Raw genomic sequence first — 26,294 nt, forward strand, 5'->3', positions numbered from 1 at the left:
GGGTATGATTGAGTTGCAAGATTGACTATGAAAAGCAATTTCTTTGGTTTCCTGCCTTGCTGCCCTGCGATACCACTTCCTCTTTCATAAATTTGTGGTTCCTTGCGTAGGTACCTAAAAGAGATTCATTCAAGTTTTACTATCGTAAAACTTTACTTCAGTATTATGGAGAATGAGAAATAGAATGCACTGGTTTCATGTTACTTTCTTAATGTTTTTTCTTTTTTATTAGTATCTGTTCCCTGTATTTCACCTCAATAACATTTGTAATTAAACATTAAAATAGCTAGGCAATGTCATAATTTAGCTGGTGTTATCTTGTACTGCTGCATTTTGTCTAATCCAGTTTGTCATGTCATGTTTTAACTTTTCTGACTCTTTTTCTAGTTACATTCCTTTGAACATTAAATAATGTTACTAAATAATGTTTATTTTCTATGCCTTCTTTTTTTTCAACCTCTACGTACTTTCTGATTTTAATATTCTTGTTGTTTGACCTAATCAAAATGAAGTGTGATGTTAGGAATGTTCATCATGTCTGATGGAAAACAACACAAATGACAAAAGCTGAAGTAGAAATTAAAAAAAAAAAAAAACATTTGGAGGGATCCATATGAGAGCATGAGATATTTTCTGTACTTTCATTTAGCAGTTATTTATTACATGCCAATTATGAACCAGGTGCCAGTGCCAATTTAAATACAGCATGATAGAATAGCATTCTCAAAGAGAGATTTGTATCGGATATTAAGGTAAGTATCTTAATTAATTTTGTTTCAAAATATTGGAATTACTAACAGAAGCTATAAAGGTGTACTGTCCATTATTTTATTATGATAGTTCCTTCCAAGTCTTTTGCTTTAAGACAAAAGAATAGATCAGATTGTTTTCTGCAGTAGTTATTTTTATTAATAATATTCCATCTTTAATTTCATTTGCCAGTACACACATAAATTAAAATGTTTTTATAATTTCTATATTATTACTGGTAATTATTACTTTGTAAAATATCTTCAAACCTTAAATATTCTTTTTTTCCCTAGAGTTATTAAATGTAATATTATATAAGGGTTTAGAAAGCAAGAAATTTGTCAGATAAGAATCTGTTTTTTTCAATGTGTTTTAGCTTCAAGAAAAACTGACTAAAGAAGATAAAGAACAGAGAAAACTAAAGCTCAAGCTGGAACTTCAAGAGAAAGCAACAGAAGCTCAGATTGCCGAAAAGACAGCAGGTATAGTAGATGAGTGTTATTATGTGGCATTAGGAACCATAGCGAAGTTAGTATATGATGTGGCTTGGTGATAGTCGCATTAGCTTATTTGCCAAAGGAGGGGAAGCTCTGGCTTTTTTTTTTTTTTTTTTTTTTGGCTGCTTAGAAAATAGGTGGCTTTAACATCCTGGTACTGGTATTAGTGAGAGCTTTACCTGTATTCATACTGATTTGGGCATTAAATGCATTGTTAACACCATGTCAATCCAATCACAAAAAGGTTGTTTGTTTTGTTGGAAGGGCCTGAACAAACAAGGGGAAATAATGATTACCAGTGCCTCTACCTTTCAACCAGCAGTTCAAATACCACTCATTGTTTTAGCTCGTGAGAGGAAATACTTCTCCTTTGTATGAAGATAGTCATACATTCATTGCCAATGGAAACCTACATTTGATTAAAAGATCTGTTTGGTGCTGTTAATAAATTTTCATCTCATGACGTGGATGATGGTGGAGATAATGTTTTCTCTGAGAAGGTTAAAGTTAGAAAGATTGCCAAAGTTTAAGATTATGAATGTCTGCCTTAAATAGGTTTTGGCGTTAGACTTTATTCACAGGTCTTTGCAAGAAGAAAATTTTTAAATATATCTGTGATATGTTACAGATATGATCAGATGATTCTCTGTAGTCTGTGATACATGTATATATATATATATATGTCACTGTGACTCTCTTCCTCACAGTGTTTAGTGTGTTAAAGAGAAATTTGACAGAATAATAGAAATTAGCATTCAGACGCATTTTAGAGATCACTTATTTTGACATTGTATATCAATTGGAATGGATTTAAGAAATGTATTTTGTGATTAGTTTGCAGTTTGATATCATACTTTATAAGCCACTTAACTTGGTTGCATATTTGAAAGAGTTCTGGTATTTTATGTCAGAAACATGATTAGCAGATATAGCGTGTCATCAAAATGCTACTGTGCAAAGTAGAACTAAACATCACTGTGGGAATATAACCAAAATGACCATAAATAAATGCTCCAGCTGAATACCAGATGGTTGCTTTTCTGTTAATGTTAAACTACTGTGATTTTTTTCTGTTTCTTTTTTAATGGGGAAATATGAGAGTAATATAATTTAAGGAAAATTAACAGTATGTTAAAAATGAGTAATTCAAATATAAATTTAGAACAACTCGGAAGTTCTTGGCTTTTTATAGTCAAATATGTGTACTGATTGCTAGGATGGTATTACACAAAGTACATTTGTTTAAAGATGTTTGTATTATAATTTAACTTTGCATGTGTCTTACAGAAGTAATTTAATAAGATTTAGGTCATTGTGACTTATTGAAAATCATGAATTAACATGTCTACATAGCTCATTATCTCCTGGAGGAGAAAACTCATTGTGCAATCTTATTTACCCTTTAAACTTTTGTATAATTTAGTAATCATATACTTCAAATATTTATTTATTGGTATATATTTAGGGGTTCCCTTTGACCAAACAGTATGAATCATGAATGCATGAAGTGGGAAGAATTTGATTGCTTTATGATTCTTGTTAATCAAATATTTCTCATTAATGACAAAATGTCATTTTTAGTAAATATTAAGTGCTGAGATATTTAGTATGGTTTTATAGCTTCCTAAATTGATGAAAATAACAGTGCCATGTAGTTCCTCTGAAACAGAGCAATCTAGTTGAAAGAGATATGTCCAATCAACTTAGTTACAAAAATGACACAAAATGAAAATCCTGTATGGTTTTTTTTAAAGTATAAATTTTCAAAATGAATCTTTACTTTTTGATGTTTCAGTTTTGTCTTATTAAAAAAAGATTTAAGATGGTTTAAAATTAGAATTATTATTATTGTAACATGAAAATAAAAAACCTGAATTGCTTAAGAAATCTATTGGCTTAAAACTGCAAGAAATTCATCCACTGACCCTTGATAGACTCTTGAACTTGCTCGTCTTTTCTCCTCGTACCTGCAGTCTTAAGTGAGCTTATCTTCTGCTTGATCAGTCGGAAGTGCAGTCAAAAAGCAAAACACAGTAACTAAACAACTGTGTTTGTACCTTAATAGAAAAAGGAACCTTATAGGACTATGATTACATGTGATAAATGTTGTATTTATTGTCATATGAAAGTACAAATAATCCCCATAATCAAGGATGTTTGTTTCTATCACTGCTCATTTTTATGTTCAAAATAAAATGTATTTGGTAAAGTATATTATAAATATGCACACATATTTAAGTATTATGGTGGGCTTAAGCAGAATATAAATGTTTAAAAAGTCAAAATATTCCACTGTTAAAGAAATACGTGCAAAAACATCTGAACTAAACATTGGAAATTGCAAATAGGATACAAAAATATATGTCTATAGATTTTCAAATAAAATTTTCATTAAAATATGAGATACACTAAGGAAATAGGAACCATTTCCTTTGAGTATATAAAATATAAGGATTTATATATAAGGATATTCCTATTGGTGTTAGTTATGATAGCGAGAGAATTACAGTCAGTCAAGCAGTAAGAGAATAGTTCAATAACTTAAGGTACATTTATGCTGTGAGACATGCAATAATTAGAAACTATTTCTGAAGAATACTTGATAATGAGAACATCTTCATGACTCAATGTGAAGTGAAAGAAATAGGGGGAAAACTGTATTTATGAAATAATTTTGTTAAAAAAAAGTATATATACATGTATATTATATAAAAAGAGAGGCAAATTTTGTTAGTATTATTAATAGATGTGTTAATGTTTCAATGAAAAGTTTCTCCCTTTTCAAGTTTTTTGCAATGAACATGGATTAAATTTAGTATTAGAAAAAGTGAAGTGTTACTTTTAAAAAATGTGATTTTTTTTAAAAAAGTTACTTGCTCTCTCATCTTAAAATAATTTCCTATGATAGGTTTGACATATAAAAACCACATAAACTGAAGTTTTATGAAATTCATGAGCCGGCTGTGATCAAATCTTGCCATTTTACCCATGCTATTGTTCTTATCTTTCAGATTTCTACCTTATTTATTTTTATGTCTTATGTGGATTATGTAACTTATGTATATATTAGTCCATCTTGTCTTCCCAGCTGATTGTGTAATTTATAAGAATAAGAGTCTGGTTTTGTGAAAACCACATGAAACAAAAGGTGCCCAGTTCTCTCTGAGGCTGGTTGAAGCAACGGGAAGACTAGACTCCTTGGAATCAGACTGACCCCAGTTCAGACTGCAGCTGTGACGCTTCCTACGACTCTGTGCCTTTGGCAAGTTACTGATTAGCCTTTCCATGTTTACTTTCTCCCATGTAAGATGTGAATATTAACTAATTTACCAGATTATTGTAGGGATCAGAGATAAGGTATAAAAGCACCTAGCATATAACTGGTACTCAGTAAGTTGTAGCTGCTATTAATATTTGATTATTTTTATCTTTATGAAATTCTTAAACCTTTGATAATGTCAGAAGTCACGAAAAGATTTTTGTTCTGTTTAGCTTTTAATTAAAGTTAGTGGCTCAGTGTTAATAGATTTTTAAAAGGAAAATAAACAGAAAAGTGAAAGAAAAAGTTTGGAAACAAAGTATTGGATGATGAGGAAAATTACTGTTGACATATATATATTTATTAGCACTAATACCTTTTACTTAAATGTGAATCTGAAATAAAAGAAATGGGATACAAAGGATTTGGGCTTTAATCTAATGTATACGTGTGATAAACCGTCATGTAGACTGTCATAATAGCTTCAAGCCTGTTTCCTTTGCTTCTCTGTTGGTTTTTACATAATGTAAATGTAAAACATGTCATTTTGGCGTGATCTCATGAATTTGGAACTCAGCTGTGTCCTGTATCATGATAAAATCTCCAATGGTTGACCCTTTTCCCTTCCCCTCCTTTTTTGACGTCACTGTCACCATCATCACCATTGATGCTGTTTTTATTAGGCACTTTATAGGAACTGTGCTAACATCTTTAAAACTCAAGCAAGAAATATTTATTGAAGGGCCATTATGTACTAGACACTGTTAGACACTGAATATACATCAGCAAATAAGACAGAAATTGGGATTTGAAACGTTTCATCTGCAGTCACTTCTCATTCATAAGACACCATTGTAGTAGGTGGTGGTTAAATGCTCAGACTTTGGATTCAGACCTTTGTTCTAATCTTTTTATCACTTATCATGTGTAATTGACAGCCTCACTAAGCTTTTCTTAAAACCTACTTTATAGGTTTTTGTGACGTGTAAGTGAGATAATGTTTATGAAGTGCTTAATCCATAGAAGACATTCAGTCAGTGGTAGTTATGATGATAAGATGAGTGATGCCACCATCTTGTTTTCTCAAGACTTCTTGATCTAATAGTAGGCATATTCAAAGTGTACCTAATGTAAATAACTATCCCATCACTATTTATATATAGTTTTGTTTCACAAAGAATTGTTATGTATTTCTTTTTTAGAACTAGTTTGTATTTTTATTATTTCATTTTATCCCCACAGTTCTTAGTTTTCCTTGATTTTCAGATTTAACCTTATTTAGAAAGTTTGAAAATATGAAAATTATTTTTTTAGTCTCTACAAAAGAGAAAAGAAAGGAAAAATATATGTTAACTAGGTCTTATTTATTTAGGAAAAGCTGAAATGACCAGCTTATCACGTATGTGTTAACAGTGGAAAAAATTTATCTCATAGTAACTGTTTAGGACTTTTTACTGTGTTTTAACTCATTAAATTATACATGTGTATAATATTATTTGAAAATTATTGGCACATATGACCTTCAAATATGAGGGGATACTTTAGAGAAGGACAGCAGAAATGTTGACTCTCTTTGTCTTCTGGGTAAGTATCTCTTCTCATCTAAAGAAAATGATTAAACCACAAACGCCTGATGATTTGTTTCACTTAAGTTGAATTTGGCAGTGAGAAATAGTATTGTACAGCCTGATTTACATCCATTAATTTACTCTTAGGTGAGTGATGTGGTTATAACTTTTAAAAATAACTTGTTCAGTTAAACCTTTCATTCTTCCTAAACAGTCTCAGTGGGCGTTGTCTAGTGTAGTCTCCTATTTTATTAGTCTGTTACATTTGCAGTGTACAGATAATGTTTAAATTTTGCAGAAAAGAGTCTTTATTTAAATAGTTTTTTAATGTTATTTTTTGTGATATTTAAAATATTTATATTTCTTTAAAAGTCTTATTTTTCTATTTCTTAAACGCTCAGTTTAGAGTCTCTGCTTTCTATGTTAGTTATTTTTCCTTCTTACATGTCATCCATTAAAGATTAGCTGTGGAAGGTTGGAGCATGGAGAGATTATGAATGACAGAACAACTCCTGTAGAATAATAATCAGTTTTTGGTATTTAATGCTGTTTGACTTTTGCAGACACATTTCTTATTAACCTTTGGTACAAAGAGAAATCCAGGTTCCTGATGTCTCATGGAGAAGATGAATTTGAGATCCTCTTCCAATTAAACTGAAATAAGGCCAATATTGGGTTGTAGCCAAAAGAACTCCTTAGTGTCTTAAGTCTCGTGTTTATAAATCTGTCTGTCTGTCTGTCTATCTGTCTATCTGTCTATCTGAGTTTACATATAATTCAGTGGTTACGTAATTTGCTTAGCTTACCGTACTGATTCTGTGAGCATTTTATCTGCTTTTTCTCTTTAAACATAGATTCTTTTCTGTTCACTCTAATTTAGACTATTTTGTAAATAAAAAAATACTGTCAAGCTCTTCTTATTACAGAGAATGTTAATTTGTTTTGGTAGAGGGGAGAGGAGTTCGATTGTGATTGTCCAAAGCATCTGGACATAGAATCCCTGAAGCTTACAACCTGTTTCCCTTCAGGTTAATATGTAAATGTGGAAAGTAGAGATATGTGATCTACCATTAGAGCAAATATATTAAGACATCCAAACTAATTAACATGAGAAAAGAAGACTTGTTGTGTAATGGAAAATATTTACAATGTTCTCTTATAAAATATTATTTGTTACCATAGATCGTATCTCAGATGGTGTCGACCATCTAATGATTAAGAACAGGAGTGAGTGAGTTCTATGTATCAGAAGAATAGAAAATGACATACTATTTACTTTTAAGAAATAATACACGTTGGAATTCCATCTTTCTGTATATATAATGAACACTAATAAAATATAATAGCCTTTAATCTAACACTTAAATGCCTTAACAGTATTAAATTATAATTGGGCGTTATCTATATACCTATCTATCTATGTATTTTACTTTGGAAGGAAAAGAGATTTTAAGAATATGACCAGTCATTTCAGATAAAAACAGAAAGCCCCGTCTCTGGGAAATACAGCAGTTAGAAATATTGATAGGTAGAATGTTGCTTATATTATTATCTTTGACTGCAGAATCCCATGGGTTTGGATCAGGATTAACTATGACAACTGCCGGGTCAAATAATGCTTGAGGGTAGACTATGGCCAATTTTGTAAGCTCTCTCCTAGAAAACTTTGTATTTTTCTGGAAAAAACAAAATAAACATTGCGTAAACAGAGAAACCGTTATGCATTGTAGTAACCAACAATTGGAAATATTTTATTAGGTATGGCATACTGTGGAATTTAGCATGATCAGGCATTTGAGAGCATATCATGTAATTAGGGTATTTAAAACATAAAAATAACAGAAAACTTTTTAGAAAATGATTGACTTTTTCCACATGTTTAACTCTAAAAAGGAAATTATCTTGGAAAAAGTTTAGGTAGCAGTTATATTTCACAAAATTTTCATATTGGTATTTATTAAAATTTAAGGTCGATAGCTGTGCAGAAAATAAGTTAAATGCTTCTTAAAATGGGTTTTCAAAATTGCATAGAATAAGGGGCTGGCCCAGTGGCGTGGTAGTTGGGTTCACATGCTTGGCTTTGAAGGCCCAGGGTTTACAGATTCGAATCCCTGATGCAGACCTGTGTATTGCTCACCAAGTGATGCTGTGGTGGCATCTCATATAAAAATAGAGGAAGACGGGCACAGCTGTTAGCTCAGGGTCAATCTTCCTCACAAAGAAAAGTGCATAAAATAATTGGTATTGATTTTAATACTTCAGGGATAAATGTATCTCACATTAAAAATTGTAGCTCTAATATCAGATATATTAAATGTAAATAGCATATTTTTAGAAAGTGTTCTTATATAGTCAGAGTTATCTGTATTAAATACGTGTATAGAATAATTGAGTTTTGCAAAAAACGTTTTTGTTTTAAGGTTTTGCTACTTAAGCTTGCTATTTTATATGATTTTCTAATTTTTAGCAATTTCTATTCTGTTGGTAAGTATGAATTTATAGCACCTTTACAGAGGAAAATTTTAAAACGTGTATTAAGAGCTTAAAAAACTGACGTTTAATGCAGTAATCATACTTCCAGGAGTTTTCCTAAGTAATTAGTTATGTATATACATAAACGTCTGCGTACAAAGATGTTCATTACAGTGTTGTTTATATAGTGAATAATTGTAAAATCTAATATTAGGAGCATCTTAGTTCAATCAAATATGGCATAGCCAAATGATAAAATTCCATGCACTATTTTATAATTTTGAAGAATACGAAAGAATATAGGAACATAGTCTGTTTATTTGAAATATACCACAGAAAGTTACAAAACTATGTAAAATGTTTCTGTCTCCATGTTTTGCATTGAGCTTGTATTTTTAATCAGAAAAATTTTTTTACAAAATAATCATATAAAATGTTGAATATTCAAATCTGCTTTTAGAAAAAACATAATAGTCTGATCTGTAAAAGAAGTTCTGAAGTAATAAGTTGATGCCAAAAATAGAAGCATCAAACTCCTTGGAGTAGGTTGGTTGATTTTCTACTGATGTAGGGCGCATACCACCTATGTTTAAATTTTCAATAACCAATTTATGCAAGGAAAGAGAAATTAAAATTTTTAAGGAAATTAAAAGGTGACATAATGTTTATAGTTCTGGAATGGATATGTGGTGGTCTCATAAAACATTTTCATATTTGCAAGGAATCCCTTTAACATCAAATAAAGCAATAATAGTAGATATTCAGACAATCTGAAATTCTTTCATATATAGTAAAGACTTGTCTTAGGAAACTATTATCTATGTTATACTTGTTGCTTAGAATTCTGGAACGTGAATTGTAGTCAGTGATTATATATTTCAAATTCATATCTTAATGATTTCTTCTTCCCTCTCTTCAGCCTTTTCTGTTTACATAACTACCTTGAGGATGTTAACACATGGATTATTTTTCCTGGGAAATGTCTATCCTCCAAATTATATTATTTAGAGACTCATGATCCAGTGTTTAAACTAGAATGTTTTCCAATATACTGTCTCACTTCTACTGTATTTTAAAAGTGGTTTGAGAAGTGTAGAATGTGGGTTTGTCAATAGACTTGGGTTCTACTAAGAAAATATGTACTCTGTCTTGACTCAATAAACTCATACTTAGTATGGTTCAGCTTCTTCATATTTACTCTTGCCCATATTAGAAAACAATTAGCTTACTAAACAAATTTGAGTATTTGGGGAGGGACGTGATCCTCTCTGAATCTTTCTCATTTGACTAGGAATTATAGGATATTTGATAACCATGTTTAAAAATGGAGATATCCAAATATTATTGTAAACACCCAATGATTTGTTTTACCTACCATATAAGTATTTTACTTGGTTGGCTTACATAGTAGCTAATAATATTTGTTAATGTAATTTAACTGCTGTGAACCTTTACTGAACAAATATTTAAATTTATTCAAGTCAAAGAAAGAGAATCTCTAATGACTTTTGTTAAAGCTTCTATTTAATAGTTAAGGAGAAAAGTTTGTATGACATACGAGATGCAATTAACAGTAGATTTTACATTTAATAAAAAGAAAGAAGCATGCGTATTTGCTTTATTCATTCCATCATAATTTGCATTAGAGCTGTGGGTGTTTAATGAGCAAATTCCAACTAAAATGCTATATTGATTTTCTGGTGAACTTTGTAATAGTCATCTACCTTGGAAAAGCTCAGTGTTTACAATTAAGTTTTCTTTACTAAAAATGTTTGAGAGTTGCATATTGATCCTTCAAAAGTACTGAATTCTAGAGAGAATCAGATTTTTCATAATCAAATTTCGCATGTAACCTAATAGGTGTTAATAATTATCATTCAGTAATACCTTTATTTTTGAAGAATTTCTTAGTACTTATAAAATGTATAATCAGATTTTATGTGTGTGTTTTATGGCATTTTAAAATTTAACCTTAGAATACTCAGAAGGCAGTCTCCTTTAAGTACACACATTATTTAAGTCTTTAGAGTTGATAGAGCATTATAGAGGAAAAAATGTTTTCTCTTGATCACACAGGACCAAATAAGCCCTTGATGTAAGGCATTTACATTTAAGCATAGAGATAACTACACTTAGTATTAAAGCCCTTGATATTGCCAGCCTTACGTCTTTTATCAAGTGTTAGTGTATGTAAAGTGGAACACAGCTTACAATAAATGTCACTTTATAAAGATCTCACACACTACAGAAGTGACAGGAAGCCTGTTGGCATTTAAAGTTTAGTAGTTAGTATTTTAATCTTTCAATATGCCATAATATTTCAGGGCGGTATGATATACCTGTTAATCTGTACTTAGATGAGTGTTTAGCATCATTTTGTCCATCCTATCTGACCTACAAGTTAGAAGTGTTTTATAAGTATTTAAAAGTATCTTAGAATATCATGATATTTTTTACAAACTATTATCCTTATAGTATGCAGTGTACAATATAGAATGGGTTCTGAATAATTTTTCTTTGAGTTCCTGTTTATAAATTTTTTCATGCTAACGAAAAAGGCTAAAAAGTGAGGAATTTTGAATAGTCTTTTTTATATATATAAATGATCCGAATTAAAATCATATTTTTAATAGTCTAGAAATAAAGCCACATTGTGAGTCTGGATTGAAGGTGGAGACATTAGTGGTGGCACAGAACTAATGTTTATTGAGAGTCCACTTTATTTGTCTTAGAGCTTTCATATATTATCTCTACTTTTTTCCTAACAGCCACAAATGATTGTGGTACATCCATTTTATACACCTAAACTGTGAGTAAAATAATTTTAAAAATCTGCAAAAACAAGTGACCTGACTTGAGTATGATAACACCTTGGATCTGAATCAAAGCCCATATTCTTCCTAATACACCGTGTTGCTTTCTCTAAGCTGTTACGATTATCCTTCCTGGAAGGAGATTGTATACAATTAGAGGGGAAAATAAAGCTCATTATTGTGTCCTGCATCATGGGCAGAAGTTTCTTTCGAAACAGCGAGATGCATTATACATGGTAGCAGAATAGTACAGGCACAGACACCCACATAGCAGCAATGATACTGCCTTGAAAAGAAAACTGGAAATTGTGCTGAAAAGTACGGTTCTTCCAAAAGCTGTGTTGATAGCAAGAATGTCTTCACTTTATCTTAACTGTTGATTAAAAGCACTTCATTTTATACAAGTAGTTTCCATTTGCCCCAGCTCAATTTGTCATATAGTTTGTTTATTCATTCTTCTGTTGATAGAAATTTGTATTGTTTCTAGCTTTGGGTTATTATAAATAAAAGTGCTATGAATGTTTGTTTTTAAGTCTGTGTATGAGCATGTGCTTTCATTTCTCTTGGATAAATACCTCTGAGTGGAATAGCTGAATCTTACAGTAGGTGTATGTGTAATTTTTTTAAGAAGCTGACAAACTGCAATTGTACTGTCTTACCTTCCTGCCAGCAATGTATGAGAGTTCCAGTTGCTCTCCATCCTTGCCAGCATCTTTAATCAGTCTTTCATTTTAGCCATTGTAACAGACGTGTGGTGGTAATCTTGTAGCTTCTTTCACTTCTAGTGACTCAAGATATTGAGTACCTTTTCTTGTGGTTATTTACCATCAGTGTATCTTCTTTGATAAAGTGTCTATTTGAGTTTTCTGCCCATTTTTAAATTTGGTTTTTGTTTCCTTATTATTGAACTTTAAGAGCTTTTAAAATTATGTCTGGATGCAAGTCTTTTTATCATATATATTCTTTGCAGTTATTTCCTTCCAGTCTGTGGCTTGTCTTTTCATTTTCTTATCAGTGTCTTTTGAAGAATGCAAATTTTTAATTGAATTAAGTTGAAGTCCAATTTATCAATTTTTTAAAGTGAATTATGCTTTGGTATTATAGTTAAGAAATCTTTACCTACCTAAAGTCACAGAGGTTTTCTTCTGGAAGATTTATATTTTTAGGTTTTGCATTTGGGATTGTGATTCCCTTTGTGGAATGTAAGGTTGGTTTACCATTAAAAAATTAATCAAAATTACCAAGATAACAAACCAAGAAAAGAACAACAACATGATCATCTCAAGTCCCACTCTGCTTTCATATTTCAGCTCTTATATTCTAAACAAATAGCTTCTTTGCAGCTTATTTAATTCACATTTATTGCATTTTTGTGCCTTTTATCGGTGATTTCGCTGTTTAAAACATCCCCAAGTATAGTGCTGAAATGCAGTCTGGTGTTCCCTAAGCTCAAGAAGGCTGTGATGTGCCTTATGGAGAAAAGATGTGCATTAGATAAGCTTTATTCAGCCATTAGTTATAGTGCTTTTGGCCGTGAATTCAGTGTTAACAAATCAACAGTATATATTAAATAAAGTGTCTTCAAGCAGAAACAAACATAAAACAAGGTTATATATTAGTTGACAGAAATGTTGGTCAGTTTCAGTTGGTTAGTTTTTCTCTTATTATGGGTTCTAACTTTGATTGTTTGCATCCCTGGTAAGTGGATGCCATGATGAATTTTACCATTTTGGGAGCTGGCTATTTTTGTATTCTTATAAAATATTCTTGAGCTTTGTTCTGAGATGTACTTATGTTTCTTGGACACAGGTTGCTCCTTTTGGATCATGCTTTAAAGATATGTAGATGTTGCCAGAGCAGTGTTTAGTCTAGGGTTAGTCAATCCCCACTGCTGAGGCAGGACCCTTCTGTGTACACCATCCAGTACTTCATGAATCGTTAGGTTTTCCAGTCTGGCTGCGGGAAACTTGCACTATTTCTGGTTTTGTGGAGCTCAGGACGTGTTGCCTCTACTCCTTTCAGATCGTTCTTTCCCCTGCAAGGCTTAGTTGATGCACTTGCTTGTGCGCAGTACTCAGTTGACTTCTCGAGGAAGACCCTCGGCATGTCTCTGAAGTTTTCTCTCTTTGCAGCTGTTTTTTGTCTAATGGTCTGTCTTGTGAAATCTAGCTGCTTTGGTGTCCCTTCCCTCTTCTCTCTGTCTCCTCAAATTGTGCGATCAGCCGGGCTCCTCCTGCGTCTTCACTTTCTGTGCTCTGTTCTGGAAACTCTCAGTATTTTAAGCTGAGCCCATCGTCATGCTCAGCTCTTTGTTTTCCTGTCTCAGGTCACTGTTCTTTCCTTCCTTATAGTCTTGAAAGCTGCCATCCCATGTATTTTGTCCCTTTTAAAAAATTGTTAAAAATGAGAGGATAAATCCAGATCCTGTTAGTCCATCTTGACCAGAAGGACAAGTCTCTGTTACTTAAAATCTAATCCCAACATATACCTTCAAAAATTTTAACATTTATGCTAACTTTTTTCTACTATTCACTGAATTTTTCTTTACATCAACTCACCTTTTTAGCTAGATAAACATATTACTTTTATGTAATCCTCTTTATTTAGTTTTAACATATAAACACAAGAAGTACACAAATAACTGTGCAGTTTCATGAACCTCAGAAAGTGAAGGCGCTTGTGTAACCGGCACCTAGATCCAGAAACCAAATGTCACCAATATGCCCCAAGTGTCCCTCATCCTCCCTTCCAGTACTACCTCCAAAAGGTAACCATTATGCTAAGTTTAATAACTAGGTCATTCTTTTTTATGTTTTTGAATTTTAAATAAATGAAATCATAAAAAATTATCTTTTTATGGCATCTGGCTCAACAATACATCTGGATAACTTAGAGAAATTTAAAATTTAGTTGGACATTAAATTAAATGCCACTAGGAGAAATTTTAGATCTAATGTACAGTCAGCCCTCCATAACCACGGGTTCAACCAACCCCTGATGGAAAGGCCTGCGATGGTTGCGTGTGTACTGAACAGGTACAGACCTTTTTTCTGTCATTATTCCCTAAACAATCCAGTATAACAACTATTTACATGGTATTTACATTGTATTAGGTATTGTAAGTAATCTGGAGGTGATTTAAAGTATATGGGAGGATGGGCATAGGTTATATGCAAATACTATGCCATTTTATGTAAGGGGATCCTAGATACCAAATCTAGGACAATCCCCCGTGGACACCGGGGGACAACTGTACTAATTAGGTTTTTCTAATGTACATTAAAATACGTAACTATTAAAAAATATGTCTCACAACCTCTATTTTGGGAAACATTGTCCTAGAGGGAATATAGTGATAAATGATGCTGGGAAAGTAGGCTACAACTAGACTCTAGTTTTCCTTGAATGCCAGGTTAGGACTTTTTTTCCTTTGGAATCTGTGTGGCAACAGCGAGGAGAGGAGTAACCTGTTTATCTTCAGTTTTACGAAGGTCACACTATGGATGGGTTAAGGGAGTGATTAGTAGGTCATTTGCCCTATCTTTCTCTTTAAAATTCAGTACATGCATAACTCTTAGGTTCTCTCATTTTACCCTTTTGGTTATGAATTGAATCCATTTTCTTTTTCATTTGTGTTGCCCTTGCCTTGGTTCAGGGTTTCGTTGTCTCTCCCCTGGATTATGACAGTATTCTATCTCACGTTCGGTTGAGGGGCATGTACAGTCCAACCTGTAGCTTTCATCTGACACCTGCCTCTTCTGCGCACACTCTGTATGCCAATCTGAGGGAGTTTCCTTCTAAAACACAGATCTGATCGAGTTGTTCCTATCCCAGAAGTCCTTTAGTATAATATACAAACTCCAGGATGATGTGTGTGTGTGTATATATATATATGTGTGTGTATATTTCTCAGTAGCTTAAAGTTCCAAGGAATGGGTCATTTATTTAGGCTATTGATGTGAATTCTTGGGTAGACTACCTCTCTAGTCTCCTAACTGGCCTCTGCTTCCATGCTTGCCCGCCTCTGGACTATTTCTCACCCAGAAACCAGAATTCCTTTTCAAATATCAACGTGATGCTGTCATTTCCTTGCTCAGAAGCCTCTGATGGCTACTCTCAGATGACGTCTGAAATCCTTGCTGTGGCTTACAAGGCCTAGGGTGAGCTCCCAGGTCCTTAGGCTCTATCACTGCACCCTAGCCACATTGCCCTTGCTGCGACGCCCCTAAGTCTTCTGGGACCTTTGCACTATTTTTTCTTCTGCTTAGTCTGCTGTCAAATATATATATGGCTTCTCTTCCTTGAGTTGATTGTGCTAAAATGTCACTTATTTAAAAAGGCATTTTCTGACCATCCTTTCTAAAATAGTCTGCTCTGTTCCCCATCAGATAAATCACTCTTTTCTCTCACGCAGCCTTGTTTTGCTTCAAAACTTTTACTACTGTCTTTGTCTGTCAGTCAGTCTGTCTGTCTGTTGATCTGTCTATCCGCCTACCCAATTTTTGGCCTGTTTTTCTCTCTGTTTTCTATTCACCTGTTATGGAGTGTATTCTCCAGGATGGCGGGGACTCTTTAGACCACTGTATTCCCATTCCTTAAAGGTGGATGAATGGCTGCCACAGGAGCTTGCCGAATGAATGAATGAATATATTTCTCTTCCCTCAGGCTCAGCTTCTTGAAAGTGGTTTTGGCCTTTGCTTTGCCATTGCATTTTCCATTTTATGCTTTATTATGGAACGATATAGTTGATTTATTTTCAGAGCTTGTTTCTTTTCTACCCCTTATAATTTAAGTAATACAAAAATAACTATCCTGATTATCTGTGTATTAATCTGTCACAAACCTTAGCAGAAAGCCATTGTTTCATGAACTAAAAGAACATTTCAAACGTCTTTCCTAAGCTTATTTTGTGGTTTGACAGTATAAATAAAATTTGGTTCAGTTATTTGGGTATTTGAGCCCCTTTTCGTCTAGCATTGCAGTGATATTTTAAAAGTTATATGGGATTTCAAGTAGAAATCATGCTTGAGAAATGATAATTTCAGATAACATCAAAGCTGCCTATACAGTCTCTGCAAACCTAGATGATGCTGTTTGCATTATAATCTATCTAAATGGTGCTCCCACACCAGCACAGTGCTGCCTGTGTACTCCCCTCATCCCTTTTCCTTTCCTCCCCTTCCACCATCCTACTGAGGTAACTGCTCTCCTGAATTTGGTGTTTATCATTTCCATGCTCAGTTTATTATTTTTACTTATTATGTATATCCATAAATGTAGTGAAGTTTTACTTTGCAACTTGCTATTTTTGCCACAATTTTATTTTTGAGATTTGTCCTTTTGTCTATAGTTAATTGATCTTAAATGCTGGGTAGCATTCCATTTTGAATGTGTAGTTATTTATTCCTCCTTCTGTTACTGGACAATTGGATTATTTCTAAATTTTTGCTATTATATAATGCTGCGGTAAGCATTTTTATATATGTTTCCTTGTGCAAATGTGCAGGAATTTCTCTAAGTGCACACTAAGGAGGAGATTGGCCAGTTTAATAGGCCAGGCACGTCTTCAACTGTAATAAACAGTGCCAGATTGCTCTTCGGATGGTCTTAGAAACGTACATGCCTATCTGCAGTACATGTGAGAGTTTCCTTTATTTTGCAAGCTCACAATATTTGTTATTATTTGGCATTTTAATTTTTGCTTTTCTGGGTGTGAAGTGTTATCTCAAGTTTGCAGTAGCTTTTTAAAATACTCTTTTCTCAGGTGATTGATAATTCAGTTGAATAAAATAAAATAATTTTTGCTAAAAGTATGCATTTCTCCTTTATTTTCTCCAATTAATTATGGATTATGTATTTTGGTAGCTCTGGTTGAAGAAGTATATTTTGCACAGAAGGAACGTGATGAAGCTATTATGTCTCGACTGCAATTAGCCAATGAGGAGAGAGATGAAGCAATTGCACGAGCCAAGCATTTGGAAATGTCTCTAAAAGTGTATGTACATATTTAAAACTACATATAATATTGGGAGCATTTATAAAGTGCATCCATTATGTGGTAGTTACATATTCAAATATATTACCGATTCTTGTATGTTACACTGGTAATTCCGCATCTCCACAGTCTTTTTAAAAAATCTGGCATGCTAGTAGTTTTCATGTCAGGGATAATAGTCACTGAAAAAGGAAAAGAAATGCACAACACTCTCGGTACAGTTACTTTCTTCACTTCTTCATGGTTCTGTTGTTGATGTCCTTACTCCACCTTCCTTTGTCACTCCTCTTTTCTTCCCTGTCTTGTGATCACTTTCTTGATTTATTTCAGCTCTCTGGGTTCTTTCACTGCTCTCTGCTTAAGATACTCATCTTGTTCTTCACTACTTTTTACTTCTTTAGCTGTGGCTCTTAAACCTGAGTGACACCTGCAATAGAGTAGAACCTGAACTTCTCCCTTTTTTCAAGCTCCTAGATGATACAAGTCATGCTAGTCTAAGGAGTTTGCTTTAGGGGAAAAGGCCCTAGAAATATGCTACTTGTAAGACAGATAGAATGTAGTAATTGTAATGTTTTATGGTGATCAGTGTACTTAATGTGTGTTTGTTCTGCCCCACGTTGTGCTGGGCTCTTTGGGGCATCACAGTAAAGTACTAATTACAACATGGCTCATTAGAGAGAAAAAACATCAAATAATTACATGACAGTATTGAATTTGTGATTAGATAATGTGATTTGTTTTGTGTTTAGGTTAATGGCTTCTTGTTTTTTTTTTTTTGAAGACTTATAGAGACTCACTATAAAGCATTAAACTCATTGAAGAATAAAAATAAGCAAAAAAATGTACCTATATTCCACACTGACTTCTCCCAAATAACTATCTTTGTCAATAGGGAGACATTATTCCAAGTGTTTCTCTTTGCTTATATACTTAAGCACTTTATCTGGAAGGATGGGTGGTTGGTGCTTGAAGGGATGCATGCACAGAATTAATTTGATGACAACCAAATCGTTCTCTGCATGCTGTTTTATTGGAGAGGCCTTATAGTGTAGTAGTCAAGAGCACAGATTCCAGACCTAGGCATCTGCCTTTGAGTCTTGGCTCTGTCACTTCCTGGCTGGACAGCCATGAACAAATTACTCAGGGTCTCTGGGACCCAGTTTCTTGTCTACAAAATGGGTAAATAGTGCCTGCTTTAATAAGTTGTTGTGAGGGCTTAAGGATTTAATAAGTATTGAAAAGTACCTGGTTTGTAGCAAGTGCCATATAAGTGTTACTTGAACTTAAGAGTAATAATCAATTGAAGTGAAACTGAAGAACTTGAACTTCATGCAATGCTTTCTCTCAATAAGATATGTTAATTCCCTGAAGACCCTTCCAAATTTAAGAGGCCATGAAAAACATTAAAGTGTTGGAATCATCAAGTTTTTTAATGCAGTTTTAGTAAAACACATTGAATATCGTTTGACTCTCAGCTATGAAATAAACAGTTTTAAACTCCTCCTTTTTTCTTTTTCTTTATGAATTCTACTTTTTTTTTTTTTTAAAGATTTTTTTTATTTTTTCCTTTTTCTCCCCAAAGCCCCCTGGTACATAGTTGTATATTCTTTGTTGTGGGTCCTTCTAGTTGTGGCATGTGTGACGCTGCCTCAGCGTGGTTTGATGAGCAGTGTCATGTCCGCGCCCAGGATTCGAACCAACGAAACACTGGGCCGCCTGCAGCGGAGCGCGCGAACTTAACCACTCGGCCACGGGGCCAGCCCCTATAAATTCTACTTTTAAAATATTTGTAAAATTTGTGTTAGATTCTGTAGTCGAAGTGTCCCCCTGTAATCTTTATATTTAAAAGGATCGAATGATCATTACTGGAACTTCCATCGTACGTGGCATTTTTATGCTTGAGTTCTTAGTTGTGGGGAATCCCTGGGTAACCTAATTTCATTTTCAAACAGTTTTTTGAGGAAAGGCTCAGAAATACTTTATTCTCTGATATAACATGCTCCAGACTGGCTGTGTGTTATTCTTATATTCAAATTGGTTATGAATAAAGTTCTTGGATCAAGTATTTTGTTATAAACACTGTAAACATGTTACTCTTTTGTCTTTGGACGTTGAGTTTGGCTGAAAAGAAGTCTAAGGTCAGTCAGAGGTGTTTTTTCCCTCGCTTAGAGGTCTTTTGCTTTTTTCACACCTGGATACCTGAAGGGTTCTTCCTTTATTCTTGAAGTAGAAGAACTTAATCGGGGTGTTTGTGTTGATTATTCTGTAATAACATTTTTGGGCACAGCACACCTTTCTAGGAACTGTTTGATTCTTCTTTTATTTAAAAGAAATTTTAATTTGTGAATTTTTTATTCTACTTTTTACGTTTTCCATTTTAGAGACTGCAGTTATTCTTATTTTGGGGCACTTTTGTACTTATCTATTTGTTCAATAATTATTTTAATCCCTGTCTTTTTCTCTGCATTCACTGTGATAATCTCAAACCTTTCCTTTCTATTAGTAATTCCAGTGGTCACTATTCCCGTCCATGTTCTTTTTAGTTCATTTTGTTTGTTTATTTATTTATTCATGGTTCTTAACTTGTTTCCTTAAGTTTTCAATTTCCCTTTTCATTCACTCTTTTGTTTTGGCATCTTCTCGTTGAACTTGGTTTCATTGAATTCATGTTCTTATTATGTTACTGTAAAATGCTATTGATGGGAGAAAAAAATGCTGGTAGGAAAATTTTCTTCTTTCGCTTGGTTTATGTTGTCTTTTATATTATGATCTTTACCCCTTTTGCATGATGTTTTGTCATCTGTTTGTGGTGTATTCTTGTTGACATCATTTCTCTTCGTCTTGCTCATGCATAAATTGTCAGGAACTTTTCTTTGTTTTGACACAATGCAAGTGAATTTTCTTGATAAACATTTCTTATTATTTGAAACCTATTTGCCTTCACCTGTGAGCTGCAGTTTCTTGCCCATGGTACTTTTTGGCCACCTTCCTGTACAGCCCTAGGCCTAGGGGCAGTGGCGTGGGGATGGAGGCTGGGAAGACCTCCCTGAGCATGTAGGCCCCTTCTGTTGGAGATTCTGTCCTCTACTTAGGGGATTTTGTTTGGTGTCTTGCACTGAGGGTTCATTCTATTTGGTCGTCTTGTGTGTTTTGGTTTCTTGGAGTATTGCTTTTAGGCTTTATTTGTTCCACCAGTGTCGTAGAAAATGGCCAGCCCTGATGAATTGTGTTTCCTCCGTAAGGGTAATGCAGGCTTCTACTCAGGGCTTCCTTTACTTTTCTCTGGGTTATCTACTCAACTCATTGATCTCTCGTGTTATTTCCAAACTGTGTGGTATTACTAAAAATTCTTAGGATTTGGTGAATTCACTGTCTTTTCTCAATACCTATTTCACGTGTAAAAGGAAAAGTTAGATGAACCTGGTCAAAATCTTCGTCTCTGCACTCTACTCTGTCCCTCTTTTTAAAAATTCCTGTGTGATGTCCTACTTCCTTCACTGTTTAAATAATTTTTATCTTCTGTTCACGTGGTTATATGATGGAATAAATAGATTTCTGTGTTCAAGTTTCACTCCACCATCTGTACTTGGACTTCCTTTGTTTTTTTTCAAATAAACTTTTTATTTTAGAATAGTTTTAGATTTACAGAAAAGTCGTGAAGATAGTACAGAGAGTTCCCGTATAACCCTCACTCAGTTTCCCTTATTGTGTATATCTTCCCTTACTATGGCACGTATGTCATGGGGGAGAAAGCAACATTGTTACATAACTAGTAACTAAACTCCACACTTTATTCAGATTTTACCAATTTTTCCCTAGTGTCCTTTTTATGTTCCAAGATCCTATCCAGGATTCCATATACATTTAGTCACTGTGTCTCCTTTGCCTACTCTGGTCTGTGACATTTTCTCAGACTTTCCTTGTTTTTGATGACCTTCACAGTTTTCAGGAGTACTGGTCATATATTTTATAGAATGTCTCTCACTTTGAATCTTTCTCAAGTTTTTTTCATGATTAGGCTGAGGTATTGGTTTTTTGGGACAAAGACTACAGGAGTAAAGTGCCATTCCCATCACATCATTTCAAAGTTATATGTTATCAACATGACTTACCACTAGTGATCTTAATCTTATTCAGCTGGCCAGGTAGTGCTTGCCATGTTTCTCTACTGTAATTTACTTACCCACATTCCCCTTTCGTAGCTCCTCTTTGAAGCAAATCGCATAAGTGCAGCCCATACTCAAGGATGAGGAGTGGGGGTGTGGGCTGGGAGGTTAATTGAGCTCGGCTTCCCACAGGGGAGAATATCTTCATAAATTATTTGTATTTCTTCAGGACAGGAGATTTGTCTCTTCCCCCTCTATTTATTTATTTTGTTATTTATTTATGTCAGCATGGATTCATTGATAGTTATTTAATACTTTGAGTTATAATCAAATACTGTGTTGTTTACTATTTTATTGCTTGTAGTGTTCCAGCTTTGGCCATTGGAAGCTCTTTCAGGTTGCCTCCTATTTCCCTTCGACATGTCTCTATCCTTTGGATTTTTGAATACTTTCTGGCACGACAAGATGCTCCAGGGTCATATTTTATAGGGATAAGTAGGGATGTGCCCCACCCCTAGAATCAACCATTCCTCAAAGAACCCTGGTTCCTTTTAGTGGAAAATGGTATTAGAAACCAAGATCTGGTTGCAACATGTGCTCACCATGTTGCTGGGTGTGACTACTTCTTGGCGCAATCAATGGAAAGAGCCAGGAAATATATGTGTGTATACTAACTGATGTATACACACATATCTGTAATTATTTAGATATCTATCCATCTGTATCTTTATTAAGCTAAACCTGAATTCATACTGCTGTCCCTGATTCTAATCCAGTACCACGTAATTCATTCTAACTTTCCCCTTTCTCTTATGTATGATTTCCCTCTCCAACAGTAGGAAACCCAGCTCCCAACCCCCACCATCCATTTACTTATTTGTTCTACCCTAGTATCCATCATAACACTTTCAGACTCATTAACCCATACTGCCATGAGAAACAGCTTTACCAACTAGAGTACTCTGTCGATTTATAGCTCCTTTAGTCTTATAGTTTTCAATCAAAATACCACTTTCCAAAGTTACTTAGATTGTCTCTTTTTAAGTGAGGTTATGCCATGCATTTGTAATGTAATCAGACCTCTTTTCATAGTCTACATACTGTGCTAGGATCCTCTGGCCTCCTGGCGTTTACTTTTTCTCTAATTTTTGGCGAATTTGAATAAGGTTGCTATAAGCATTCACATACAGGTTTTTATGTGGACATATGTTTTCAAATCAGTTGGCTAAACCTAGTAGCATGATTACTGGGACATGTTAAATCTATGGTAACTTTAGAAGAAACTGCCAATCTCTCTTCCAAAGTGCCTGTACCATTTTGCATTCCCACCAGCAATGAATAAGAGTTTCTGTTCTTCTCCATCCTAACCAGCATTTGGAATTGTCTTTCTTGTTTCAGTTGTTAGCCATCTCTAATGACAATTGATATTAAGCATCTCTTTATGTGTTTATTGGCCATCTGTATATCTTCTTTGATAAAGTGTCTGTTTAGATATTTGACCAGTTTTTCAAATTGGGTTGTTTGTTTTCTTCTTGTTACTTTTAAGATTTCCCTATATATTCTGGATATAAGTCCTTTAGCAGGTATGTGGTTTTCAAATATTTTCTTCCAGTCCATGGTTTGTTTGTCTGTCCTCTTAATAGTGTGTTTAGCAGAACATAAGTTTTAAATTTTGATAAAATCCAATTTATTGATTTTTTCTTTCATAGATTGTACTTTTGGTATTGAATGTAAAACTCGTTGCCATATGTAAGGTCACACAGATTTTTCTCCTGTGTTTTCTTCTAGAAGTTATAAATTTCATGTTTTGCATTTAGGACTGTGATCTATTTTGAGCTAATTTTTGTGTAAGGTACGTGGTACTTGTGGAGGGTTTTTTTTGCATATGGGCATTCATTTATTACAACACCTTTTCTTGAAAAGGCTATCATTTCTCCATTAAATTTCCTTTGCACTTTTGTCAAAAACCTGTTGACTATTTTTGTGTGCGTTAATTTCTGGACTTTCTGTTCTGTTCCGTTGATCTATGTGTCTATCCCTTTGCCAATACCACACAGTCTTGGTTACTGAATCTTTGCAGTAAGTCTTGAATTCAGATAACGTCAACTCTCCAACTGTGTTCCTTTATTATAGAATTATTTTGGCTCTTCTAGTACCATTATCTTTCCATATACTTTGTAGAATCAATTTGTTTATATCTACAAAAATGCTTCCTGGGGCCAAAGGTTTTTAAACATACTTTTCAAAGTAGATAGCGTTTTTCTTATTTCGGTAATGCTTGCGTTATAACTTTTAAACTCTTGTTTGGGGATTTGCAAGTACAGCTAGATTCAGTTTATCAGCTACTGCACAGTGCTTTATGTACATGTAATTTATGACCATGAATCTTGTTACCTAGATTGATCACCAATTTTATTCATGAAATTTCCTTCTGTGTAGATACTATTGCTTTTCAAAAATCAAATTCACTCCCAAAAGATAACAAATCGTTTTTTTATGCAATGTCACGGCTCCTTGAGGTAGGTCCTATTCATGCTTTGTAGGTGAAAAGACGTTAAGTGGTTGACTACTTGTCTAAAGGGTCGCAGTCCATCAGTTACACATTGTAGGACTTGTCTATCTCAGACTTACACAGGCAGCTCAAATGTAGAATATCCAAAATGGGATTTATTAATTCATTCTTAAAACCTGATCCTCCTTAATCCCTTATCCTGATCAGTGGCGCAGCCATCTCCCCACGTATCCAAACCAAACTTCTTCCTCAGAAACCCTGTTAAATTGGTCCCTTAGTTTTGTCTGCTCTCTCTCTTTAATTGATAAGGATTAAATGGAGCCTGTCCTTCTTCCCTACTCTTTTAACCCTCCATTGTCTGTCTACTTTAATGTATACATATATTTGTTAGAGTTTTTATTACAATATGTTAAAATTAGGGTTGCGTGAGGTAGAGCCTTTTTCATTTTGTTTTTTGTAGCACTTGTATTAAGGGAGAAATGGGGAAGGAAGGAAAAGAAAACTCTCAATCGCAAGCCTTTGCTTTTAATTAATTAATCCATTCAATAAATATTTATTGAATATGTACTATGTGTCAGGTACAGTGCTATTTGCTCAGAACACAGCACTAGGTCCCAGTTTAGTTAAGAAGATAGACATTAAGTAAATAATTATGTAAATACTTACAATAATAGTAATTGATATGAAGAATTATTTGTTCCTAGGAATAGTTTGTAGTCAGTTCCTACTGTATTATAGTCTAGGGTTGCAGGGGGATCAGGAACAACCATACATAAAAAGCTAGAACAGCAACAGAGAGGAATAGTATGTCTGCATAGTTTTAAACGGCACTGTGGAGGCTCCTTTCCACTCAGCTGAAGTCCACAGTTCTGAACTCTCAACAGTGCATTTTATGCTAAATTCTTGTTAAGGTAGAACCACTTTATCACTGAGCTATGCTTCACTGAAAGGCATATTGGGAGGCATTGAGTATAGGTTGAAATTATATACATTATTTCATATCTCTTTTTGTTTTGACCCCTATTTCTTGCTTCCTGTATAATCTTCCAAATTCCTTCTTTTTTTCTCTCATCTTCTTTGCCACTTTGATCTACTTTGCATCTTTCTGTTATAATATCTGTTTTGTCTAATTATTCTGCCACTTCTCTGCCTTCTCTTACCCCTTGAATCTTTCATGGTTTTTTTTTCACTTTTATCCAAAACTAGGAAAAAATTTAAAGATTCATGTTAAAATGACATATACACTTACTAAGATAGACGTGTTTGTGTATGTATATTCCAATTTTTGAGATCATGATATCTTTTTTCAGTCTCTTTGTTAGTGTTGGTGTATTTTTTAACATACTAGGTGTGGCACTGTGTAAAAATGAGACTTAGAGAATAAAAACAAACAATTCAGAGTTTTCTGATTAGCCGATCGCTAATCTCTTTTGATTTGATTTTTATCATTCGAGGTTAAAGTTTAGCTTCTTCCCACTGAACAAGGTGAATGACTATAGGTTCAGAAAGGGAAGAGGTGACATTGACTGATTTAGGGATAAATCAAGAAATGTGACATTTCATGCATGAGTCTTTTCACTTGAGTGCAAGGTTGTCAGTCAGAATTTGCATGGTATAGGAAATCAATTGAAACTTGAGCCCATGGACATTTACTTCAGCAAAATTCTTACTAATTGTCATGGTTATGTCTGGCTAGGCTGTTATAGGCATAATTTAGAGTTTATGAAAGGTTGAGATTCTTTTGCATAATTGTAGATCTCATATTGATATATAATTTATAGTTTGCTATATTTCATATAGCAACTATTATTTTAAGTCTTTATTAAACTGGTAAAGCTTTATATGTTGTATATGCTGCTAATAAACCTTAAACCTAAAAAGTCATTTTATATGGAAAATTGAATGCCTTGTATAGCTGTTTCAAATTGTTTTCTTTTTTCTAAAGGTATGTTGTTTGTCTAATTTTTTTGTTTTCTTAAATGATACAGGAAGTGATGTACTTATTGTAGGACTGAATTTAATTTTCTGAAAACCGCTTTTTTGATGATTAATCTTTAACTAGATTTTCAGTGATCCAGCTCAGAAAAATATGCCAAGCATACTTAATTGGCATTTACAGTGTATTAACATCAAAGATTTGGTCTCATTTTTCAATACTCTGTATCAGGGATCAACAAAGTAAGGACCTGTGGTGCAATTCCAGACTTCCACCTGTTTTTGTAAATAAAGTTTTATTGGAACACAACCACACCATTTGTTTACATATTGTCTATGCATATTTTTGCACTACAAAGGCAGAAGTTAGTGACTGCAACAGAGAAC

General features: G+C 33.7%; 1 protein-coding gene across 13 annotated transcripts in view; it reads left to right on the top strand.

Annotated features, from left to right (window-relative positions):
* The window catches only part of MIPOL1 (mirror-image polydactyly 1), a 303,533-nt gene that overhangs the window by 76,473 nt on the left and 200,766 nt on the right, over positions 1-26,294 (top strand). For all 13 annotated transcript variants that reach the window (XM_044765525.2, XM_044765526.2, XM_070504267.1 and 10 more), the window contains 2 exons: positions 1,127-1,232; positions 17,225-17,354. In XM_044765525.2, the coding sequence (XP_044621460.1) occupies positions 1,127-1,232; positions 17,225-17,354 (236 nt within the window). The remainder of the gene's footprint in view (positions 1-1,126; positions 1,233-17,224; positions 17,355-26,294) is intronic.

The sequence above is a fragment of the Equus asinus genome, chromosome 2 (assembly GCF_041296235.1).
Source record: "Equus asinus isolate D_3611 breed Donkey chromosome 2, EquAss-T2T_v2, whole genome shotgun sequence".
Taxonomy (NCBI): Eukaryota; Metazoa; Chordata; class Mammalia; order Perissodactyla; family Equidae; genus Equus; species Equus asinus.